Source organism: Lethenteron reissneri, chromosome 54, assembly GCF_015708825.2.
Source record: "Lethenteron reissneri isolate LAM-NWPU_2019-01 chromosome 54, ASM1570882v1, whole genome shotgun sequence".
Lineage (NCBI taxonomy): Eukaryota > Metazoa > Chordata > Hyperoartia > Petromyzontiformes > Petromyzontidae > Lethenteron > Lethenteron reissneri.
This window is the reverse complement of record NC_083832.1, coordinates 7,993,488-8,017,384: the sequence shown is the minus strand read 5'-3', so window position 1 is coordinate 8,017,384 and position 23,897 is coordinate 7,993,488. Positions and strand designations below refer to the sequence as shown.

Here is a 23,897-nt window from a genome sequence, read left to right as displayed (position 1 = left end):
AGTAAGCTGTACAATGGTGATATACAATACGTATACTGTACACATACATTACATATAATGGGTGTAAGATACCGATAGAAGTGGATGGTATAGATAGACATACAGCTTAGGATTAAAGTAATATTCGAATAGTGATGTGCAAATGTGATTGTCAAAGACAAAGATGGTTTATCAGCAGTAGAATTGGGTTTAAGAGAAAGGGTTAATGAATAACCGCACGTGTAAACCAGCCACATGGTTAATGGCGTCTCAGAAGATTTGCTGCGTGTAACACGCGCTGTTGCATTTTACAGAGTGACGGTGCTGTTCCCAAGATTCATATGAACCACAATAAATAAATGTGCTTGCCCTCGATTTGGAGCACCTGCTCACGTCCTTCATTTCGAGTGTGCAACAGAAGCATAATCACTGGAATTAATTTTAATGCTTAACTTCGTAAAACAAACATTATGGCTGGATATACTATACAATAAAGCTAATATTATACATATACTGTCTAGTAGTACAGTGCGTCACATTGCAAACCCTTTTGTTTCTGCTTCTTCCCTCACACCCTTCAGCTTTGGAATGTCCTGCCCTTGTCTATTTTCTTTCCCCCAAGCCCCATTTAACCTCGCTCAAATTCAAGAGACGGGTCAACTCTTGCTGGCTAACTAACCCTCCTGTTGGTGAGGCAGACGCTCACTGGACATGTTTGAACCATTGCAACCTTGTGCTCAGCTACTGTGTAACAAAAATAAAGACATGAATGTTAAAATTAAGGTTCTGGTTAGTAAACTTTCTCTTGTCACGATGTAGTTTGAAAAGTTTTCCATGGCTGTACCGGGGGAATTTCCATCTGGTACAGATACAATGGGAGGCTGATCGATACCCGGGTGCAGTCGACGGATGGATCCCTATTGGTCAACCATGTTATGTATGCTGATGATCTGGTAATTGCTGCTAACTCACTGGAGGAGTTGGAGGGACAGCTGCTAAATCTGGAGCGTGTCACGAAGAGGTGGTGTCTTACCATAAGCCACACAAACTAAGCACCTACATGGGTATTTTATGACATCAACCACTCCATCCCTTAATTACACATTAATATGGTGGCAGTTTTGGAGAGAGTTGAGCATGTTCCATATATGGGCAGTGTGCTTATGACTAGCTCCAATTTGACAGCAGAGGTCTCACTCGAATCGGTGGCATTATCGTTTCATTGGCTGCGTAATGCTATTTAAAAGTGACCTTGTTTTTTTTGCTCCACACGAAGCTTGAGGTCTTCTCGGCCACACTCATGCCCTCCTTTCTCTATGCGTGTGAAACGTGGACCCCCTGATGGAACATCTGCACCTGTTAGAAATATTCAGGGTGGCCTGTCTACGATCCATCATTTGTTTAACCAGGCTGGATTGTTTGAGGAGCTGACAAATTCTTGAAAGAGCTGGGCACATTCTCATCAGTGACCTCCTCTGGCAGGCAAGGCTGCATTGGCTTGGTTATATAGCTCGCATGCCAAGCCACTGCATGCCCAAGCAGCTTCTATTTGGCCGTATAGAGGGGGCTAAATGGATACGACACGGGCTGGAGTAGAGATGGACTGATGCGGTAGGGGAAAATATAGAGCTGAGTGGACTTGCCACAAACTGATGCCAGAGGTGTTAAGACCGCTGGCTCGTGAAGGATGCTACGAGTCAGTTGGAGGCAGTTGTCCTCCAACAACAATGGAGGGCAGATGAGCGATGCTCACAACAATGAGCGGAGTGCCAGGTGGCTAAAATACAGAAAATTGTCACAGCAGGGGGCACAGCTGGTGCATCTGCCAGCCATCTCACTCAATCAACCCATAGCAGTCAGCGAGCCTTCAAAACTTCACGTGGCCTCTAAGTGCACCTGGCCTGGCATAGTCGCCGTGGAGACGTCACCGCCATATCGTGGCGAATGGCGGGTGTTGTTCAATTGAGAAACATGCAGGTAATTTTTCAAATTTGGCAAATCTGTATAATGAGGCCAGCAGACAATGGCCTATTGTCGTGAATTACGTCACGGGATCTTTAACGACCACTTTCCACTTTTAAATTGAGATTGAAAACTCATTTCTTTAGAACTGCTTTTTTGTCTTTTTTTTCTTGTTCTTCCCCCGTACCTCCGATTAGCAGGGTTGGCTACGTACGGTGCGAAAGAAATTTACCATACGTTCATACATACAGACATTGTGTGTACTTTGTGCGTGAATATACACCACAGTAATATCCAAGGCAGCTGTCCGATTCGGAAGCATGACCCATACCACCGCCAACGTTGCTCGTGAATAAGTTGAATGTGTCTCGCTTCCCCAGACTTCTGAGATGCATCACAATATCTCATCTCAGGATCGCGAACGATGGCAGCAGCTTGGGGAGGCCTTCATCCAGCAGTTGATTGGCCCCGGTTGACATTGATGATCATAAGCATCGTCTACAATCTTCCATTATTTTGGGAACGTTACGTGTGGAGAAAACACAAATTCTTCCCAATAGACGAAATGTAATTACCCTTCACTTAACATTCATTGAGGTTAATTTGCTTATTTATTTATTTATACGTATCCATCTTAAACAACTCCCAGTATATATACCCAAAATATTCACAAGCCCCTCATTGTGTTAGAAATAAAAGCGTGAAACTAAATAAATCAATTTGCGTGCAAAACAATTCATTGGCCACCCTTTTTTTCCATGATAGGACATGGTATAAAGCTTAGCTTTGGGATTTGCCTGAGCAGTTCATTTCGGGCTCTACTTTCAGTGAACGGCAGACCGCATGCAAGGCACCATTCATGAGAGTGCATTTAGGAGTAAGTAAAACGTTTACTGTTTTATTTTATGTATGTATGTTGAACTTCTTTCGCACCGTACGTAGCCAACTGCGATAATCGGAGGCGCAGGGGGAAGGACAACAAAACTAAACACAAGAAGCAGTTCTCAAGGAATTCGTTTTCAATCTAGATTGAAAAAGTTAAACTTTTTCAAAAATTGGCACAGTTGTAAAAAATAAAGATGTTCATAATTTGCATGCCTTCATTCACTTGTGTGTATGTGTAAGATAATTATCTGACGTTACGTTGCGTTAAACTGTTTTTAGTGGTTGTTAAAGTGCTGAATTTTGCAATAACTTTTTAAAGAAGTCGCACGGTTGTAAAAAAAAATATATATGATTGTAATGTCTTCATTCACTTGTATGTTTAATATAATTGTCGTGTGTTCCGTTGTGTTTAACTGTTTTTGGCGGTTGTTAAGCAATGTTTGACATGTTTGAAGTGAGTTTGAACTGTTTCTTTGGGCCTTGGAAACACATTCATATTCTACCTATGTTACTCATGCGAGGTTCAGCCCTTTAATGACTTTCTTATGCCACTGCTGGCAGAAAGGGCCTCCACTACGGGGAGCTACAAGTGAGTCAGTCCCTCTATCGAATGTTTCCATAATATATGGAATATGTTTGCCTACTTTTCCATTCCGGCCAGACTTTGTTCTACAAAGTGGGAACACTTTAGTTTTCTGTTTTCCCCATCACTCGCCGGATCTGCGGCTCGACTCATTTGTGGAGAACCCATCTGTACTGCTTGGTGGTCAGAGGCCGTGAGGGGGTGCTGGGGAGATATAAGCAACTTGCCAGTTATTTTAATTGTCGCCCTGGAATATCAAACGGGCAACCCCTCGGGATTGCAAGTCCACGGTGCGTTAACCATTGACACCACGGCGGCGTCCCGTTTAGCTCGGCCGTAATAAACACAATTATTTATCAGACTCGTTGGGATCGTTCTCCGAACGTGCACTAATATATGCAAATGTATTGATGTGTCCAAGTAGAGAAACTGAAAAAGAAAATATGCGATTGAAGGATAGAAGACGAATATTGGATGTACCGTATTTATGCATCCGGATATTGTAGCTAGTGTTCTTGATGGCTTTCTCAACACCCTGTCCACCAACAAACCATTGTGTTAGGTGAATTGACGTAAAACTAACCACTTTTTTCTGTAGAGTAACGTTTAACGCACTAAGATATGCGAATAACATGACTAATATTATCACGTATTTTTTTTTGCGCTTGTGTTATATAGCGATGCAATGGGTTTTCTGGTCGGAGCGCGTGTTGTTCGGCACGATGTCCGATGTTTCGCTCAACATGCTGAGCAATATATTGGGGCGCCATGGTGGCGAGATGTTAACTACCTCCCCTGGTATACAAGGGTCGTGGGTTCGATGCCGACCCTGATGCCTCAAAATGTGCAGTTTGCATGTCTCTCTCCCCGTTGTGGCATGTATTTTTTTTCTTCCGGATCCTTCGTTTTTTTTTTCCCGTTCACATTTAGAATCACCATCACGCATTTAGAGTATGTGGCTGCTATAAATGTGGCCTAGGTCGCTTCTGAAATAAGAGCTGTGTAGCTAAGTGGAGCCTTACCGGGTAAAGTAAAAACTATTTTTAGTTTGGTTTTAATTCAGCTCCTGAAGAAGCTCCCCAGCACGTGGAACGAAACTCCAGACTTGGAGTGGAACAATACGCGGCGCAAGAAAAACAAACTTGGGCCCGAGATCAGTGATTTTACGTACTCTTAGGTTTTTTTTTCGGTAAAGTCACGTAGGTTAAAAAATAATAATAAAATGATAATAAATGAAAAGCAAGAACCAAGAAAATGAAAAGCAATCAATTAAATCAGTGTTTTAATTGATTTATTTTCATTTATTATTATTATTACCTACTTGACTTTACCGAAAAAATATAAGAGTATGAATCCTTGAAGTCACGAAAGCTTCAAATCTAGAATTAATAATCAGACAAATTGCCATTTTGTCCCGAAATTGTCACCTTCAAATGTGGCCATTTGTGATACGAGCATAATAAAATAATAAATCACGACGTTTCCCCCCTCCCCCACTTAACTTGTAGTTAAGAGCTTGTCTCTTGGATTTTTCCTCACTTAATACAGTAAATTCAGCTGTGATGGTCCCACCTGATGACACAGACTTGTGTTGCCTCCGAAACGTCGTGATTTATTATTTTATTTCTATTATTATTTCTACTATTTTTTATTTATTTTATTTTTTACCTACGTGCCTTTACCAAAAAAACCTAAGCGTATGAATCCTTGCAGTCACGAAAGCTTCAAATCTAGAATGATCTTACGTGATCGCGAGAAATGAAGTAACGTGAGTGCTGCATTGCTAGGAATGATTTGTATGACTCTCGTGAGCAGTGAAAATATCAGTTCGTGTGCAGGAGTGATCCGGATTGTGCTATCCCAGGACCGTGAGAGATAGCAATGGCTTGGGGAGGCCTTCATCTAGCAGAGGATAGATCATGGCAGAGGTGGGACAAAGTCATTGTTATGCAAGTCCAAGTCGAGTCTGAAGTCATCAAATTCATGACTCGAGTCTGACTCGAGTCCAAGTCACATGACTCGAGTCCACACCTCAGAGGTGGGACAAAGTCATTGTTATGCAAGTCCAAGTCGAGTCTGAAGTCATCAAATTCATGACTCGAGTCTTACTCGAGTCCAAGTCACATGACTCGAGTCCACACCTCTGGATCATGGCCCATGATGTAAAATAAACTTTTGTTGAAACAATCTTTACCGTCCTCCTGAACGTTACATTAAAAAAATGCTACAATTGTTCAATGTTTCAGTATTATGTACAATATGAGTATTAATGTGTCTGTGCATGAATGCTGTGCAATAGTTTGATAATCTTGGTCTTAGTATTAATGGTCTTAGTATTATGCATCGTCCGTGCAATCTTGTTATTGTGTATTTGTGACGTCCTTTAACAGTGACAATGCTTCTTTTGTTGTTGTTGCCACAGATGGATGATGTCATTGACGACATTATCAGCTTAGAGACAAGCATGAAGGATGACATGGGCAATGGTTACATGGAAACGCCAAGTGTCCAGATCCCCAACTCTGTAAGTGCTGCGCATCTTGGATTATACACCCATGCTGTGGCGGTCACAGGGACAGGGAGACATTAATGGGGTCCCCTGGGCTAAACATTTTAAACTGCGCTGAGACGCTTACATACGGACGTTTTATTTTTTGGACTTTTTTCGCACCGTACGTTGCCAACCGTGCTAATCGGAGGTGCGGGGGAAGGAAAACGAACTCAACACGAAACACCAGCTCTACAGAAATGAGTTTTCATTTCAGATTTAAAAAGTGCATAGCTCCAGTGGCTTCCTAATATCGGAAAGAAGAGCGTTCCAGACGGCCGCGGAAGTGCATCTGAAAGCGCGCTCGATGCAGCGGCCGTCTTCGTAATCATGGGCACAGTATGAATGTGCTCGCGATTATACCATGACAGCATCCAATTATATTCGTTTGGTGTAATTATACTTTTGAGACATCTTTTTTACGTGTTATGATGGATGAAACTGGCAACCTGAGATCGATACACAGTCTCCGGCCATAATAAGTAGCATTATCTGAACTGGTCCTGCACCCCTCCGCCACCAACCCGCGCGGTGAAGTATGGTCAAACAACCCCAATGAACAACGTGGCGGAAGAGGGGGGGGGGGCCTTCGTCTAATGTCGGATCGGCAAAAAGACTGCAAAGTATAAAGCGCTTAAGTGATATACAAACACTTCAGTCAAGTGCATGTTTCTGGCATATTCTATTCATCATTGCACCTTGATGAGGCCATAGACCTGCAATTCATGTTTTACAACATCGCTTATTATATCAATTTGTGAGACAGCCAACACAGCAAAGGCTTCTTTGCAAATGAATGACGGATGCGTGGCGGGTTTTGGCAAATATTTATTTTGTATGTTTGAATGCCAAGGAATTGTCTGTTTGAAACACATGGCAACATTTATGATATTGAGGGTTTCGGATAATGGTTGAGCTTTTCTGTTGTTAATGATTACAGTCACGTTCTTTAAAATACTTTAATATATTACACCTCAAGCAGTTGCACACAACTTCATTACGACGATGCTTCTCGTCGTATCAAGTCATAGTACAAACTTCAAAGTGCAGGGATTGAATTTTTAACTCGGAAAACATTTTTAGAGAGGTCACAGATGTGGACTCATGTTACTTTTTTATTTTCAAAGACAGACAACAGCTATTTATTCTAATCGTTTTACCCAGGAAAGCATCGGTGAGCCTCAAGGCTATGTTTCAGGAGGGTCCTGCCAAGTTTTTTGCAGTCTAGGGCAATGTTGCAATGAGTAATCCCAATGGAGTACTTTTGCAGTTCATGTTTTATCACTGCGATGTTTGGCCAATACCAGTTATGTATGAAAACTAAACTTGTTTTCTTTCCTATTAGTAGGTAAGGCTATACAGCTCTTTTTTAGAAGCGACCTGGCCACAGATGATATGTATAGCTGCCAAATACTTTAAACGCATGTTGATTCTAAATGTGGAGGAAAAAACCAAAGGACCAAGAGAAAAATCCACGCGACCACGTTGAGAGAAACACGCAAACTCCAAATATACAGGCGTCAGGGTTGGGATGGAACCCACGACCTCCTGTATACCAGGCGAGGCAGTTAACATCTCCATACTATATGCATGTCTATTTTTAGCTTCGAGTATAAACCGAACAAACAACATAAAAATATCTTGCGGAACGAAGAGAGAACATGAATTCCCGCACACAAAACGCCTCAAACATCGAAAGCAGGCCCCTTTTGAGGAGAGGCGTAAGTGTTGCCGCTGTGCCACCTTGCCAGCGAGCTGTGTGTACGATATACAAAGTAAAATGAGGTTCATCTTCTATGTGACTTTACCGAAAGAACCAAGAATATGAATCCCTGCAGTCACGAAAGCTTTAAATCGAAAAATAAAATGAGGTTACAGCAGATTCCACATGAGGTTGAGTCTCTGTGATACATATTGAATGCTTACGTGCGAAAATGGCCTCATAGTTTGTTTTCTTCAATCATTATAAAGTCTGCTGCATTATTGTAAACGATAGTTCACGAAAGTATATATATATATATACAAATCTCAGAAAATTGTAGATCTTTGACCAGCAGTAGAGTGGGCGGCCCCCAATCAGAAGGTCACACGTTTAAAACCCAGTTTTTGGGGTTGGCTCAGCCCATCATCATCATCATCATCCCCCCTCAGGATCGTTAAAATAGGTACCACTTTGTGGGGAACTCAACAATGGTTGCTCTATGGGTATAATCGCACCTGCCACAGAACTGAGGCATTTCCACCACTGGCTGAGAACTGTTAACAAGGGGATTTGGGTACCGCCGCAAATGCTCACTTGAACAAGAAATCACGTTTTTTTTACTTTGATAGCTCTCCAATAAATACTGAGAAAGCAATACACAGGGCAGCAATACAACAGACATGAAACTTGTCCAGGCTAATTCAACAATTGCAACTCGCACTCCTAATGTCTGCCAAAGTCTACTTTGGATTTGTGATGAGCGCAGCTAAAAGGCGTCTGCTGGAGAGTTGGGGGAAAGAGAGAGGAGAGAGAGAGAGAGGGGCGGTGAGCGGCTAAAAAGGACAAAGTTAAGAGGGGGGTGAGCGGTGAGGGGCAGGAGAAGGAGGGGATGGGGGTAGAAAATAATGGACTCGGGTGAGAGGGGTCCTTAGCAAATTTTTGACTAGGACCTGACCTAGCCAGGCAAAGGGATCTTACCGGAGGAGGAGGAGGCGGGGGGGGGATGTTATGGATACAACTTTTAAAGGGAGGCAAGAGAGCAAAGTCCCCATGTCGGCTGCGTTTATAAAGTAAAAGTGCGGCACGTGCCCACGCATTCACAGCGAGCCGCGGCGGTCTGCAGACGTGAAAGTCGCCTTTTTGTTTTTAACAATGAAGGATAAGCAATCTGCTCTTACTATCGTGCAAATTCTAGACCGCAACAAATATGACATGGTAAGCCCGCTTCACGCGTTTGCTTCGTGCCCGTGTATCGTTGAAGTGTTATCATAATTGTTGGCATGTCCGTGTATGATTAAAACAGGAGGGTACGTGCTTAATTAACCTACAGTGGCTTCGTGTCATCCCGGTTCTGTCTTAATTGTGCAAAGTCATTTGGGAGCGTCTCTAATTACGTGGCATCGTCGCGTATTTTGTCTCGAGTGTATGCGTGCTGCACTGTATGTTTCACACACACACACTTTGAAACGATTGCTATTTTAGGCCTATTAATTAACAAACAAGGTTTCTGTCAGAGACGTGTGTGCATTGCCTTCACATATACTGAACTCCGCGTGGAAGAGTAGGCCAAGTGCCCTTTAGCGGCGCTTTCCAGGACTCCATCTGAGCCGAGGTCGTTCTACCAGCGGTGACTTGAACGAGCAGTTTCAGGGCTGCGCCTTTACACTGCACCCACGGGAGCGGTGGGCCAGTGGTGAGCGCAGTCACCGTCCTGCGGACGTGGCAAGCGAACATCAAAAGCACGCACAGTGAATTTCGATTTAAAGCTTTCGTGACTGCAGGGGTTCATCTTCTTGGTTCTTTCGGTAAAGTCACGTAGAAGGAAAATAATAAAATAATAAAAATAAAACATTATAAAATAAAATAATTCTCACGATCCACCTGGCACTTACACACAAGCTGATTCCATTGCTCCATCTCTTCTGCGCGGACGTGCCATCGGATGCTTTCCATGTTTTTGGCTGCCATTGAATGTTGTAGTTAACCTGCGGATGTCGTCTGACACCAGCTGCCTCCGTCTCTCTCATCTCTCAATGTCATCGCGAGCATGCATCTCACCACGCATCTTCGTGATCTGTAAATTGTAGTTTCTCACCTCAAGCGTGTCCAAATCGTATGTCGTAGCAGGTCAAAAGGGTTCTACTTTGGGGAGATTGTTACGTGACTTGTCGTCGCTGTTAAAGCACCAAACATTAAAGAACCTGTTATTGACGGCTGTGTGCCAACGTGAAGAGTGATGAGTCGGCAAAAAAAATGTCGGCAAGATGCTCTGTGGCCATGAACGAGAGACTTTGTAGGGGCATTTTTTTTTTTTTATGAAGGCTGCTGATTGAAACATAAAGTTTATGGGCTTTGTTGTTCTGAACCTCAGCCCATACTTGAATATAATGAGTAAACTGCCCACCAGCGCACGCGTGCAGCACGGCAATTCACATTTTAGAGCATCACCTTTAGAAGACGGAGTGAAAGTGAGCTTAAATAAAAGTACTAATCCTGTTTCATCGCTGTCCATAGCTTTGTGACATCTCCGCAAAAACGTATATTTAATTTTGTAGGTTTCACAATATTCCATACTCAATTAATACGCCATTACGCATTTTCCACCTTGTAGCTTGCTACAGTGTAACATATATCTGAGACACACTCCTACCTTCAGTATGAAGAACATCTATAAGTACATTTTCTAAAACTGTATGGAAATGTCATTTAAATAAGATATAACATGTAATATATGAGCATTTTTCCACTGATAAAAATATCTTTCGGCTTTGCGTTTATATAGCGTGTTCGCTGTAATTGTATCATTTTGCACTGCCTGTTTCCATGCTTTCTATGCTTTCTGTATTTCTTATTCTGGAGTAAAAATGGAATTTGCAAAAAGAAAGGACATTTGATAATGCATGTATTCAGTAAACATTTGATGACATCAAATATCCATCTCGTGCTGCCAACTACAACACACGATGAAGCGAGCTGGAATTTACATTTCATGAAAACTCAACACATTTATCAATAACACCACCACCCTAAAATGAAATACTACATAACAGGTGACGTTTCAGGCAATAGCCCTTCTGCATGAAACGTTGGTTATTCCCATATGCATTTTCTTTTGAGGCAAGTGGCATTACCGAATGTGTTTATCGTGTTTGTTATTTGTGCGCCGCTTGCCAATGCAGCGTCGCACGTGGTTTCTTTGTTGTTGTTGTTGCTGCTGCTGTTGTTGTTGTGCGTTTCTGGACACCAACAGAACCCAAATTGGTCAACGTTCCATCTTCGGATGCCACCCCCCCCGCCCTCCCCTCCGCAAAATGTCGATGACGCTTTCCTGCGTTTCATCCGTGCCCCTTCCTTTGAACAGCTGCCCATCTCAAACGGCCTCCTGGACGGCTATATGGGGCACAGTCTGATGGCATCATCCACCATGGACATGTCTGGCAGCTCCTTCGCCGGTGGCCTGCCCAGCCTGAAAAGAGAGCTCCCGGTCAGAGGTAATTGAACACAGAAACCCACTGCACGTAAACTCAATAAACATTTTGTTTTCATCCACAATGGAGGTTTTTTGTTGTTGTACGTTATATCGCGTAAATATAAATGTGTGGCGTTAAACCCGCCACCACCTCAATACAGCCAATTAGAAAGGGTTTGTCACGTAAACAAAACGTGCCAATTCGTTACTATTACGGCACACTCGAGTGTTGGAGAGTAAACCCCCATTCGCAATTTAAACATTTGTGGGTTTTGGGATTTTTTTTTACGTGACGAATCTTACTAATTGCCTGTGTCGCTTGGTGGCGGATTTAGCGACGCAATTATATCTGCATGATCTAACCCCAAAACCTCTTATAGATGCTATTGGTCGAATACGTGTTCATGTTTTTTACCAGTTCAGGCCACACTGAGCTCCACAGCTCTTTTTCAGAAGCGACTCAGCCATCATAAATGACAGCTCAACGCAATAGCTAACCAGGTGGAAAGGTTATAGCGGCCAAATTACTCTAAACGCACGTTGATCATGAATGTGGAGGGAAAAACCAGGGGATCCGGATAAAAAAATCCACATAGTCACGGGGAGAACATGCAAAATTGAAATATAGAGGTGTCCGGGTCGGGATCGAACTCAAGACCGTCTATAAGCCAGGTGAGGAAGTTAACATCTTGCCACGAGTCAGCCAACCAAGGCACTGTGCATAGAAGAACCAGCAAGTGCAAGCGAAGTTGTATCTGTGTGCGTGTGTGTGTGTCGTGGGGAGTGGTGGTGTAGCGATTTGGGCGCTGCACTGCGAACCCAGTGACGATTTTCTAAAACGGTCATGGGCCTCCCCTAGGTCGACTCAGCCTAAAAATGGGTGCCTGGTACGATGTGTAAACATCGCCACTGGGGAGACAAACGTGGCCGGGCGTAGTGCTGGCCACCTACCCACTCGTGTGTTGTGCCGGCCTTCATAGGTGCTCGCTAACAGCACTTACCCCAATAGTCTGTTAAGGCTATACAGGGGATTTTTTATTTAGTGTGTCAGTGTGTGTACACTCTATGCTAGGACCATACAACCCAAGTTCATTCCGCAGCCATGGTTAACATCAGTGACGAGTTAAATCAGCTTTTAAATGAGTACCACCTCGCACACCCTCAACCCATGATTTCATGAATAAAAACGCATTTGGGTTCACGATTAGAATCAATACATCTGTTACGATTCACAATTATGTTTGGATAAAGACACGTGATTCTTGGTTTGGCCAAACGTTCATTGGCTCTAGGGGCTTAAACTTGTACAGCTATTAAAAGAACGTGTATTCATCTTACAAATCTGAACGTTGCATCTTCATTTACATACCTTTATGATGAGGCAATTAGAACGGTTACCAATCAAACTTTGCTGCTCACAATTTAAATGTTGAACTTCGTGCCATGATTTCACGTGACAATTTTGACACGGGCAACACTAAATGTTTTTATTGCACAGTGTATAGTTTGAATTTGAATCACTGTTTAAGTGATTTGGTTTGAACCCCTGCCCCGTATCTGTATGAAGATTTTTAAAAACCTTTCGCTATATAACACGGACACGCGAAAAGGGCATGCACAGGCACAAACATCGTATATATATATTTTTTTAAACTATAAAAAAACACATAGCAGAGAACAGAACATGTTGCTCAAAGATAATACTCGCGAGCATATTTATAAAATGTTGACCACTTGCACGGGCCAAGATGTTTTTGGAAATGAAAGCTTAAAAAAAAAACTAGAGACAGCACAGAAAACATTGACAATGGAAGCATTTCACCATCTATAAATGCTGGTAATTATAAGAGTACATTTTTGGCTTGTTAATCAATTTCAAAGGGTTGTTTTTTTTATGTGGGAAAGGGAGGAGGGTGGTGCAAGGGGGTGGGGGGGGGGGAGCCTAAGGCACATCCCAAGAGAGGAAGAAAAAAAATCTCAATCAGCAAAGGCATGCACAGCGTGCGGAACCGGGGGTACTCGAACAACAAAGTGGATCCCCGATGGCACGGCGGGGTGGGTGGTACGCGTCGACACGGCCGGGTTTTGAGAGGTTCCGCAACAATCCGCAGGGCCCCGCGCGCTCTCTCTCTCTCTCTCTCGCCCCAGTGCACCGACGACGACGACACGAGAGAGTGCACGCACGAAAAAAACAAAAACACAGATCGACTTTTGTTTTGCGTTCCCCTAAAGAATAAAACTATTGAGGCACCATAACGGACGGAACGTTGAACGCGACGCGTGCACCACGCGCACATTTTGTGGGAGATTACATTGCTGCTCATCTTCTTGGTTCTTTCGGTAAAGTCATAATAAAATAATAAAAATAAAACATAATAAAATAATTCTCACGACGTTTCGGCCACGACGCAAGCAGCCGTCCTCGGGTGAAGACCAGGTCTGTCGGGGAGACAGCGTCTGCAGTCACGAAAGCTTTAAATCGATACATTGCTGCTGTTGTTGTTGTGATTTAACCTCCATTGACTGTGAGTGTTGGCGCATGCGCTGCACGTGAGTGAACGCATTCAAGTCAGCACGCTGTACTCCTCGTGTGCATGATTGTGCGCAAGTACGAATGCACACACGAGCCTATGCATGCGTGGACTCAAGCGTATGCTGAGCGGTGGCACGGTAGTTAGCGAAACTGCGCTACGAACCCGGCATCCCGAGTTCGTATGCTGAGCGGTGGCACGGTAGTTAGCGAAACTGCGCTACGAACCTGGCATCCCGAGTTCGGTTCCATGGCCACGGCAAACATCAGTGGCGGATAACTGCACTGTGCCTGAGCCATCCGTCAATGAGTGCCTGGTGCAGGGTTTAAACATCAGCACTGGGGAGACTGTCAGGCGCAGGACTTACTCGCTAGCTGCACTTGCCCCAACATCATGTGTGGGTTATATGGGCCACTTTTATCTTAGGTTAGTACGTGATTATGTGGCGAGAAAGCAGTTAATCATAATTCCATATTTGAGCACCATTCAGCCGTGTGGAATCCAGCCCAGTTGCATGGTGATCTGTTCGGCGAGCTGTGTATAGATGTGCATGCAACCGCTCGTTTTGCTGGATGTGTCTCTATTTGTGTGGAATGTCGCTCTTTGGCAAAGGGTTGCTTGCGTTCTCGGCGTGTTTATCTGACACTGGGCATAGTGACCACAGCGTGGTTTTTAAGGCACGTGATAATAAGGTGCACCGCCGTGTTAAGCATGCCATTGTGTGGGTTTTAAACGTAGGTATTCATTAATCTGTAAGGCTGCAAATAGCCGGCGCTCTGACAGACGCCGTGACTCGTTGAATAGAACACCTCGCGGTGAATATTTTCCTTGAGTCAGCCTTTCTCGAGGGGCTCTGTAAAGCTCCCTCGAGTGGAGACTCTTCTTACCAGCAGTGGTGTCAGAAAGACAATTCAAGGCTGCACCTTTACGGACTTTTACCCTTACGTGTTTTACACAACTGCCCACCAACTTCTCAGGCTCCCCGCTGCTAATGCGGGTGCGCCGAGGTGGCGAGATGTTAACTACCTCGCCTGGTATGCAGGAGGTCGTCGGTTGAATCCCGACCCTGACGCCTGGCTGTATATTTGGAGTTGGCATGTTCTCCCCGTGGTCCCGTGCATTTTTCTTCGGATCCTCCTGTGTTTCCCTTCACATTAAGAATCAACGTTTGTTTAGAGTATTTGGCTGCTTTACATTTCCACGTGATAAGCCACTTCCTCAAGCTATCGTTTGTGGCCAAGTTGCTTCTGAAAAAGAGCTACATGGCTCAGTGAGCCTTACCTGGTAAAATAACAAAAGGCTCGTTGAATTAATACTTGGGTTAGCCTGGCAGGAAATACAATTGTCTTTCACCCATGTGCAAAAATCCAAGACGTGTTCTTTACTAATGGACTTTTCTTCAATCTACAGAACCTGAGGTCAGAGCTTTGGCCAAGGAAAGGCAAAAGAAGGACAACCACAACCTTAGTGAGTCCTCACAGAGTTCCCGCACTGCGCGGTCACGTACACACAAAGTTTAGTTTTTTTAGGTGGCAGGGTCGCGCAGTGGCAAACACACTTCTTCCTCACAGCAAGAAGGACCTGGGTTTGAGTCCTGATTTGGGTAAATTTGTGCGTGTGGTTTGTATGTTCTCCCTCTGCCCTGCACGGGTTTAGTCGGAGTTATCTCATTTACTCCCAAAGTGAATAACGACAAAAAACCGATGTCATTTGAATGAAGTTTATTAAGCGAATGCAACTTGTGTTGGCCAAACATCCGAATGCAGAACCCCTCCTGAAAAAAAGTATTCGGACTTAGTGTGACATTCCTGGGTAAACGTAAATACATTTAAGTAGTAACAAAGCAAAGACTTTGCGGTCCTCTGACACTCACCCGTGCCCCTGTGTGACCAGTTGAACGACGGAGACGGTTCAACATTAACGACCGCATTAAAGAGCTCGGCACGCTTATTCCGAAATCCAACGATCCGTGAGTATTTACGTGTTCATTGCTTTTTACTGTCTACGTGTGCCTCTCCCCATAAAGCACGCGATGCTCACCGTAATCAAAACCGCTTATTGGACCCCGAGTTTTTTTGTGTTTGACTCTCGAGTGTTGGCAACAGCGAAAAGAATCTTCACTCTGACTGTTTATGGCACACCTCAATGTCCAATCCACCGGCTGTTAAACATTTTACACATTTATACGCAATGGCTCTTTCGCCAGGTACAGGAAATAAAGCGATGCAATAAATGTTACAGCTGCCGCCAGACAAAAGGCAATGATTTATCGTCCGCCCAGTTCAGCCAATGTGTCTCCTCTTGGATGTTGACTCACTAAACGCTTGAAGGAATGTCCAACTCAGAAGGGTAAATAAAGTAGACCAATTAACCCTGCTATTATTTAACAGTGTCCATCAAATGATGAACGGCTCACAGTCATAATACTTGAATTTTAAAAAAGCACTTATGCCGTTGTCAAAGCCATGTAATCAATAACTGGATACTTTAAAACACCGTGTGACAGAGATGGCAATTAATGCATTGCAAAACAGGCCAATAATGGAAGCAAGCATTGTCTGATAGTAAATTTTGATCCACATGAGATTAGTTTGGTATATTTCTGCACGAAATTGGGTCATGTAAAACGAAAATAATTGTTTAGCATATAAGGCATGCACAATAATAATTTCCAATCTTGTATCAATCAGCTGCTGGATGGAGCCATCCCATGGGGAACTGTCTGATCACGCTCCATCATCCTGGTCAGTGTGAGTTCTTGAACAGAGGGGCACAGAACAGGCTCCGATTTCACCCACCATTGGTGTTAACCCTGGCCAGGAACCAAACTCAGGTCACAGAGATCGCAGTGCAGTATGCTAGGAACTGCACTAATGCTCCGTGCCAAACACACAGCTTATATAAATGTGGTAGAATTGTACATACGTGCTTTTTTTTGTTATGCCAGGCTAGAGAGCACTTACATGTTAATGCATTGGTAGTTTAAATGGGCAGTGCACTACTCTTGATAAGTAAAGTGACAAACGTGTAAAGTCAACTTGGACTACTGAATAGAATGCAAAACAAGGATTAGATGTGTAAGGATAACACCAGATAACAATAACAAAAAGCAGACAAAATAATAAAGATCCGGTATTCTTACATTTCTCCCATCTCATCAGATTTCTAAGCCAAGCAGTTCTGAGCCGGGTTAGTCCTTTGTTAAATGATCTCTGGGGCTTGCCGGGTGCTGTAGGAGTGAGGGCTGCAAGGTGCCCATAAGGTGGCAGATTTGAGTGTCACCTTCTGACACCCACGAAAATTCCACCCACGTACAGCGTCCTCTTGAAAAAGGAAAAAGCCCCGATACTCAGCCAATGCTTTCTGGGTAAATAATTTGCGCAAGGTCAAGAAGGTGCGGAGAGCGTTTCATCTTAACGGAAGTAGAAGCACGCGTCCCCACTACACAGCGCGGCACGCCACTCTTAGAAAGAGTAAGCCATTGTGTGACCTTATCTGTCAAATTTCACCCGTACAGTAATAAGCAATACTCTATATGATCTTCTTGAAAGGGTAACCCACAATTTAGTGCTATATTGTGCTACCAACCGCTTTTATCTTGAACGTTGCGACCTTCTTTTTACAAGGGGGCCCTTTCGTTTTGCAACCGAGCGATGCCATAAAAAAAATTGCAAGCCCCCTTTTTAGTTTTCACGCATTTGACAATTGGCGATGACTTTGGTTTGCTCCATTATTTGCGAATGCCTTCACTTACGCAAGACTGCAGGAGGAACATTTACCAACGCACAGACGGCGAAGGCGTTAAATGCCTCGGAGTATTCACGACGCCTCCCATTGTTGTCCGCTAAGAGGGTTCTAATTTTATCTGCAGTATATTTTTTGTGCATGCGTTGCATTAATGTACAACTTGGCAGGCGTGTGCGATAGCATTCATGATGACACAGGCACACTTCAAATGGAGTGCAATTGGATATTCCACACTTTTTACAGGCACGCCAGACTCTCTGGAGCATTGTATTAAAGCACTCGCGAATATTAAAGACATGTAAACTGATTTGTTACTCCGTGATTGGATGTTCTAGTGACTTTGTGCAGCTAAACATCCATTCCCTTTTCATTTGTATGCGGCTACTTTCATTGCGGCATAAATGTGGTTAGTGGCAAATACTAAACCAGCGTAATGATTTGAACCTGTCCTACTCAAAACCGTTTATCTCCTGGGTCGTAAAGCGCTGCAAATGACCCAAAGTTCACAGGACAGATCCTAGTAAAATTTACATTCAACCAGTTTACGAGCCCACAAGCAGAAAATACTTATTATTTTTTATAAACCCATAAATTATAATTCGCTCTACAACAAAGGAGGGGGTTTTGCCTGAAGCATCGCCTAGTTTATGTTGGCCTTTTAGGGTGGCGTGATCGACAAATATATTGATTTTCTGTTGTCTGTGATTATTCTTCGCAACCATTGCATCATCATCATCATCACAAAAAATTACTTGAATTAAAATGAAGTATTATACATTTCAGCGAATCAGTCGACTTTTACGGAAATTTCCGCCACAACCCCTCACCCTCCTGCTGTTAATTTATCTGTTTAATCATCGTGAGATTTATCCTCATTGCACAACCTCTTTGAAACACAGTCCCCATGATTTTTTGACAGAGGTGTGGACTCGAGTCATGTGACTTGGACTCGAGTCAGACTCGAGTCATGAATTTGATGACTTCAGACTCGACTTGGACTTGCATAACAATGACTTTGTCCCACCTCTGAGGTGTGGACTCGAGTCATGTGACTTGGACTCGAGTCAGACTCGAGTCATGAATTTGATGACTTCAGACTCGACTTGGACTTGCATAACAATGACTTTGTCCCACCTCTGAGGTGTGGACTCGAGTCATGTGACTTGGACTCGAGTCAGACTCGAGTCATGAATTTGATGACTTCAGACTCGACTTGGACTTGCATAACAATGACTTTGTCCCACCTCTGTTTTTTGATGCAGTGTACAACAGTGGGTTCCCAGTGAAAAACAAATACTAGCAGCAAAAAGGATATGCCGTGTTTATAGCAACTGACGTTGAGACAAAATACAACATCAAAACCTGAATCAGTGGCAGAGCTAAGAAAAAGTAATTGTAAATCATTATGCATTACATAAGTCTTTTGACTACCAATGAACACCAACATTAAATCTTTTCCTTCTTCAGAGTTAACATTCATTGACACTAAACACCTTAAAAGCTCATTGTCATTCACATGTGCTATCCACCGCTGAGTGGCCATTATGTTAAAATGCGTGACATTCCCTGAGTGACTACCCCTTGGCTTCCACGTCCGTCTGGAACGTTTTTACTTCCGATATGAGAAAGCCACTGGAGATGTGCCCTTTTAAATAGCATAGATTGACAACTAATTTCTTCAAAACGTATTTTTGTGTTTAGTTTGTCGTCCTTCCCCCGCACCTCCGATTAGCACGGTTTGCTACGCACTGTGCAAAAGAAGTTCAACATACATACGACAACATCTAACAAGCTTACTTAACTGCCGCTCCGAACCATTTCCCACGCCGCGCACCGCAACTCTGTCCCGTATCCCGCACAATCGAAGCAAAATCGGCGAAACTGCCAGTGGCCGCTTTTAATCGACGCGTGATGTCATCGCCAGGGACATGCGGTGGAACAAGGGCACCATCCTGAAGGCGTCTGTGGACTACATCCGGAGACTTCAGAAGGAGCAGCAACGAGTCAAGGAGATGGAGAATCGTCAGAGGCGGCTGGAGCAGACCAACAGAGGCCTAATCATGCGCATGCAGGCAAGTCTCCATCACGAGTGTCTTTTTTTAAATCCTTTATATTAAGTTCACTTGCCTGCTTGCTTGCACGCTTACGACCGTGCAAATCTTTCGGTCGTTTTTTTAACCCACTTCCCGTGATCCAATCGAGCTGACATTTTGCACACAGACTCGTTGTGCGTGACAATTTATTTTCGTGAAAAATTTTTTCCAAAATTTTACACTTTTTAGGAATTTTTTTTTTCTATTTTATTACCCATTGCTTAATGGTGGCAGGCAATCATCTGACCAATAGGTGGCAGCCATCTCAAGCCAGAGGACGAGAGGACTCTAGCCGCCACGCATATAAAGGATTTATAGTGAAAAACTTTGTTTTTACGGGTTCATTTTTAACGACCGTCTCCAGATGACGTGGGAGCTTCCTTTTAACGTTTGAGAAGATGGGTGGCACTTCACTGTGGCGAGGGAGTGGAGCATCTTCGGCGGCATTGCTCAAAGGCGAAGGGAACGAAATGACAGAATTTGGGCGACGATTCAATTCGTGGACCGGACGGAGGATAGGAAGGTAGTCAACAGGCTTACTTTAACAAGTGCAACTAATTTCGATTTAAAGTTTTCGTGACTGCAGGGATTCATCTTCTTGGTTCTTTCCGTAAGTCACGTAGAAGGGAAAATAATAAATAATAATAATAAAACATACTAAAATAATTCTCACGATGTTTCGGCCACAACGCAAGCAGCCGTCCTCAGGTGAAGAACAGGTCTGTCGGAAAGACAGCTGTCTGAATGAATGCTTGCGTTGTGGCCGAAACGTCGTGAGAATTATTTTATTATGTTTTATTTTTTTTATTTTATTATTTCCCTTCTACGTGACTTTACCGAAAGAACCAAGAAGAAGTGCAACTAACATACGCTGTTACGAACGTAACGATTGTTTGACTGTAATCATATTATAGTGCGGTGACAAAACACACAAATATACAACATGTTTGCCTGAGATGGGACTGGGGAGGACAGCCTGCGGGTAGGGGGGGGGGGTTTAAACACAAAAAGATTGAGAAGCAATGTTTGAGTCCAGTGTTTCTTGACCTGGGGTGCACGCTGCACCCCCTGGGAGTGCGAGATGCTCTTTCTCGGGGTGCGAGACGCGTCCAGATTTTGGTTAGAATGCGAATCGTCGAAAACACAAATTTAGCACGGCGCACGTAAGTACAACTAATACTTTGTTTCATCAAACCCCATTGTGTTTAGTAACATTGTAAAATTTTGCAACTATTGAGAACCATAGGGGTGCCAAAGGCTGCGGTTAAAGGTTAAGAGCCACTGCTTGGGACTGTTCATCTCAAAACGTCGCCTGTGCAGCCGAGGTTCTGCGTCACCAGGGGGCGTCACGTGCCACAAATGGTAGCTTGAATCGGGACCACAGAGGCTGGGTAACCTATCAATGTCGGCTTCATCTTCTTGGTTCTTTCGGTAAAGTCAGAATTATTGTATTATGTTTTATTTTTATTATTTTATTACTTCCCTTCTACGTGACTTTACCGAAAGAACCAAGAAGATGAATCCCTGCAGTCACGAAAGCTTTAAATCGAAAAAAATCAATGTCGGCTTCTTTTCCGATGAAACCCCAATTAACGGTTTGCTGTACTACTCGCTACGCATTAATGCGCGACGATTAATCGCTTAACGAGAAGGTTCTGGCTTCCCCGCACACATCTTAAAGTCACTGAGACACACTGGGCATCGCCTAACCCCTATCCATCACACACATCCCGTGGAGTCGGTTGTAATTTCAACGGCACATCACCTGCACCATAGGTGCCTTATGGAAGGGCACTCGCTACATTGTTCCATAAAAAAGAGGATTCAACGTGGGAGATTAATGCAAATGAGTGCATTGGGCTTCCACTCAAACAAAGCGGATCATTTCTGGGATTTACATTTAAGGAAAGAAAAGTGCTGTAATCGCCACTGCTGGTAACATTTCTTCCTGCTTTGATACTGCCGCGTACAATGAAAGTCCAAGAAAATGCATCAATGTCCTTGGTGATAATTATAACATTGCGTCATCGTCATGATCAGCCATGAGCGATCCACTGCTAAATGAAGGTCTTTCCAAGCCATTGCCAACCTCTAGCGATTCTCTGCTGCAACAAATATATGACATCATATCCCGCGTTCGCATACCCGCACTGACAGAGTGGTAAAGTATGGCCATCCAATATTCTCGAATGACGATTAAGTTAACGGATTATTTTTAAAACAACCCACTTACATGACACTCATTGTTGTGCTCGACAATGCTAAAACATGAAAAAGCAAACGCTGTGTCCTCTCACATTTCAGTAAAGATATATTGTAGTCCCATCAGCCCGTTGACTCTCCCGACCGATATCATCAAGCAAACTCTTGCGACGTGCGTCTCAGTCGCGCAGGCAAACGCTCCTCGACACCGAGACACACAACAACTTCATCCTCTTTGTTTTTTTGTCGGTGAAAAAAAGTCACGTAGGTGAAAAAATAAAAAATGAAAACAACTAAATTAAATCAGTCGTTTTAATTTTTTTTCACCTACGTGACTTTACCGAAAAAAACAAAGAGCATGGATCCTTGCAGTCACGAAAACTTCAAATCTAGAACAACTTCATCATCCACGAAAAACCGCCCCACGTGTCGGCTGCAGGAGCTGGAGATGCAGGCGCGAGCTCACGGCCTTCCCAGCAGCTCCCCGACGGGCCTGACCAACGGTGACCTCACCGGGCAGCAGCTTATCAAGGCAGAGCCCGAGATGGGGGGGCTCCAACGGCTCGACTTTGCCCTGCAACACGCCGATACCGCCGTGTCGGGCATACCGGACCTCGGAGGGGGCATCACGATCCTTGACCTCAACGAGGGGTCCTTCGGCTACACGGATCCCCTGAGTCACCATCATCACCACCAGCAGCAGCAGCATCAGCAGCAGCAGCAGCATCAGCAGCATCAGCAGCAGCAGCACCAGCATCATCAGCATCGGCTGCCAACCGAGCTGCTCACGCACTTAGGCGATCCGGTTGACCAGTTTGCCGAGTGCTACCCGTTCACAAATGGGCTGCGGCTCAGGGACTTTCTTCTGGACGACGGCCTGTCACCCGTGGGGGGCTCGGACCCCCTCCTCTCGTCCGTCTCTCCCACTGCCTCCAAGACGAGCAGCTTCAGCGACGACGACGATGATGACGACGACGACGCCGACGGGATTTGACGTCGCCGCGCTGAATTAGCTTTTGACGGCCTGCCACGATCTGTTTTTTGTTGTTGTTTGTTGTTGGTGGTGGTGTATCTTTTAAAAAATGTATATACAAATGTACATTGTATATGTATATCTTCAAAGAAGATCGAAGCTCAAGTGAATTATTGAAATGGTCAAAGAGAATATCTGCCTTTGTTTTGAATTTAGTTTAAATTGACTGTTATACCTAATACTTTTTTTTATACGAGCCTCTGCCATCTGTGTTTCACTTATGATAAAACTTGCAGCTCTACGGGTGAGGCAAGACTGCCGATTCAGTGTGGGCATGGTTGTGTTGAATATAAAAAAAACAAGTGCTGGGTTCATGGCAGATTATTCCGTTGGAAATGCAAATCCACTTTTGTCAAGAGCGAAATGGCATGGGCAGCAACCCTTACTCATTGAGCCGTTCCAAAAATAATCATAGGTGAAACATAATAATTTTTTTAATTTAATGTAGACCTTTTTGGTAAAAATGTTTCTAGAATAATAATTTTTATAAATGCAAAAAAAACAACAAAAATATTGAAATGCCGTAGTAACACTGCCCAATTTTTTTTTCTAAAATGTTTGAAAAACTATTTTACTTCAGGAAGAGTGGGTGGTAATGAAGGTAGATTAATGTGCATTTCATATATATATATGAAACACAATTTTACAATGAAATATTTTTCTAGGATCTAACACTGGTTATAACTTTAGAAATGTTAAAGATACTACACTACAATGCAGATTTGTTCTGAAACTTTTATGAACCAACGATTTGACAAATAATTTGACAAATGTTTCTATTGATGTGGGAAATGTAACGGTATTTTCGTATCAACAGCCCTAACCGAAATTGAAATGGCATGTTTAGGACTTTTTAAATGTTCCAGTTGATTGCATACATGGAAGTATTTATAATTCTAAGATGAATGGATAATCATTAAAAATGTCGGAATTGTTTTTTTTCACATTTCACTTTTGTATGTTTTTGTAAATTTCAAATGAGAAATGTTCACATTCATTAAATTCAATGTTTCACAAAATTATGCCTTACCGAGTGCTGTGCATTTTTGTACACTTTTTTTCGTCGCTCAGAAATGACCATATTATTTAGCATTCGTTTAATTGGCACATCATAAATGCACATGTGCAAAAACAGCCAAAAAAAATACGCTTACATTCACCTC

General features: G+C 43.5%; 1 protein-coding gene across 2 annotated transcripts; it reads left to right on the top strand.

Annotated features, from left to right (window-relative positions):
* The first annotated feature begins 2,785 nt into the window (after positions 1-2,785).
* Positions 2,786-23,758, top strand: LOC133356513 (microphthalmia-associated transcription factor-like). 2 transcript variants are annotated; one of them, XM_061574056.1, is made up of 8 exons: positions 2,786-2,818; positions 5,832-5,933; positions 11,021-11,150; positions 15,070-15,126; positions 15,553-15,628; positions 16,350-16,403; positions 19,331-19,478; positions 22,141-23,758. In XM_061574056.1, exons 1-8 carry the CDS (start codon positions 2,801-2,803, stop codon positions 22,693-22,695), a joined length of 1,140 nt encoding a protein of 379 aa, XP_061430040.1. In that variant the 5' UTR covers positions 2,786-2,800; the 3' UTR covers positions 22,696-23,758. The 2 variants fall into 2 exon arrangements, with proteins under 2 accessions (XP_061430040.1, XP_061430041.1); XM_061574057.1 differs by lacking the exons at positions 2,786-2,818; positions 5,832-5,933 and adding an exon at positions 8,766-8,874.
* The last annotated feature ends 139 nt before the right edge of the window (positions 23,759-23,897 follow it).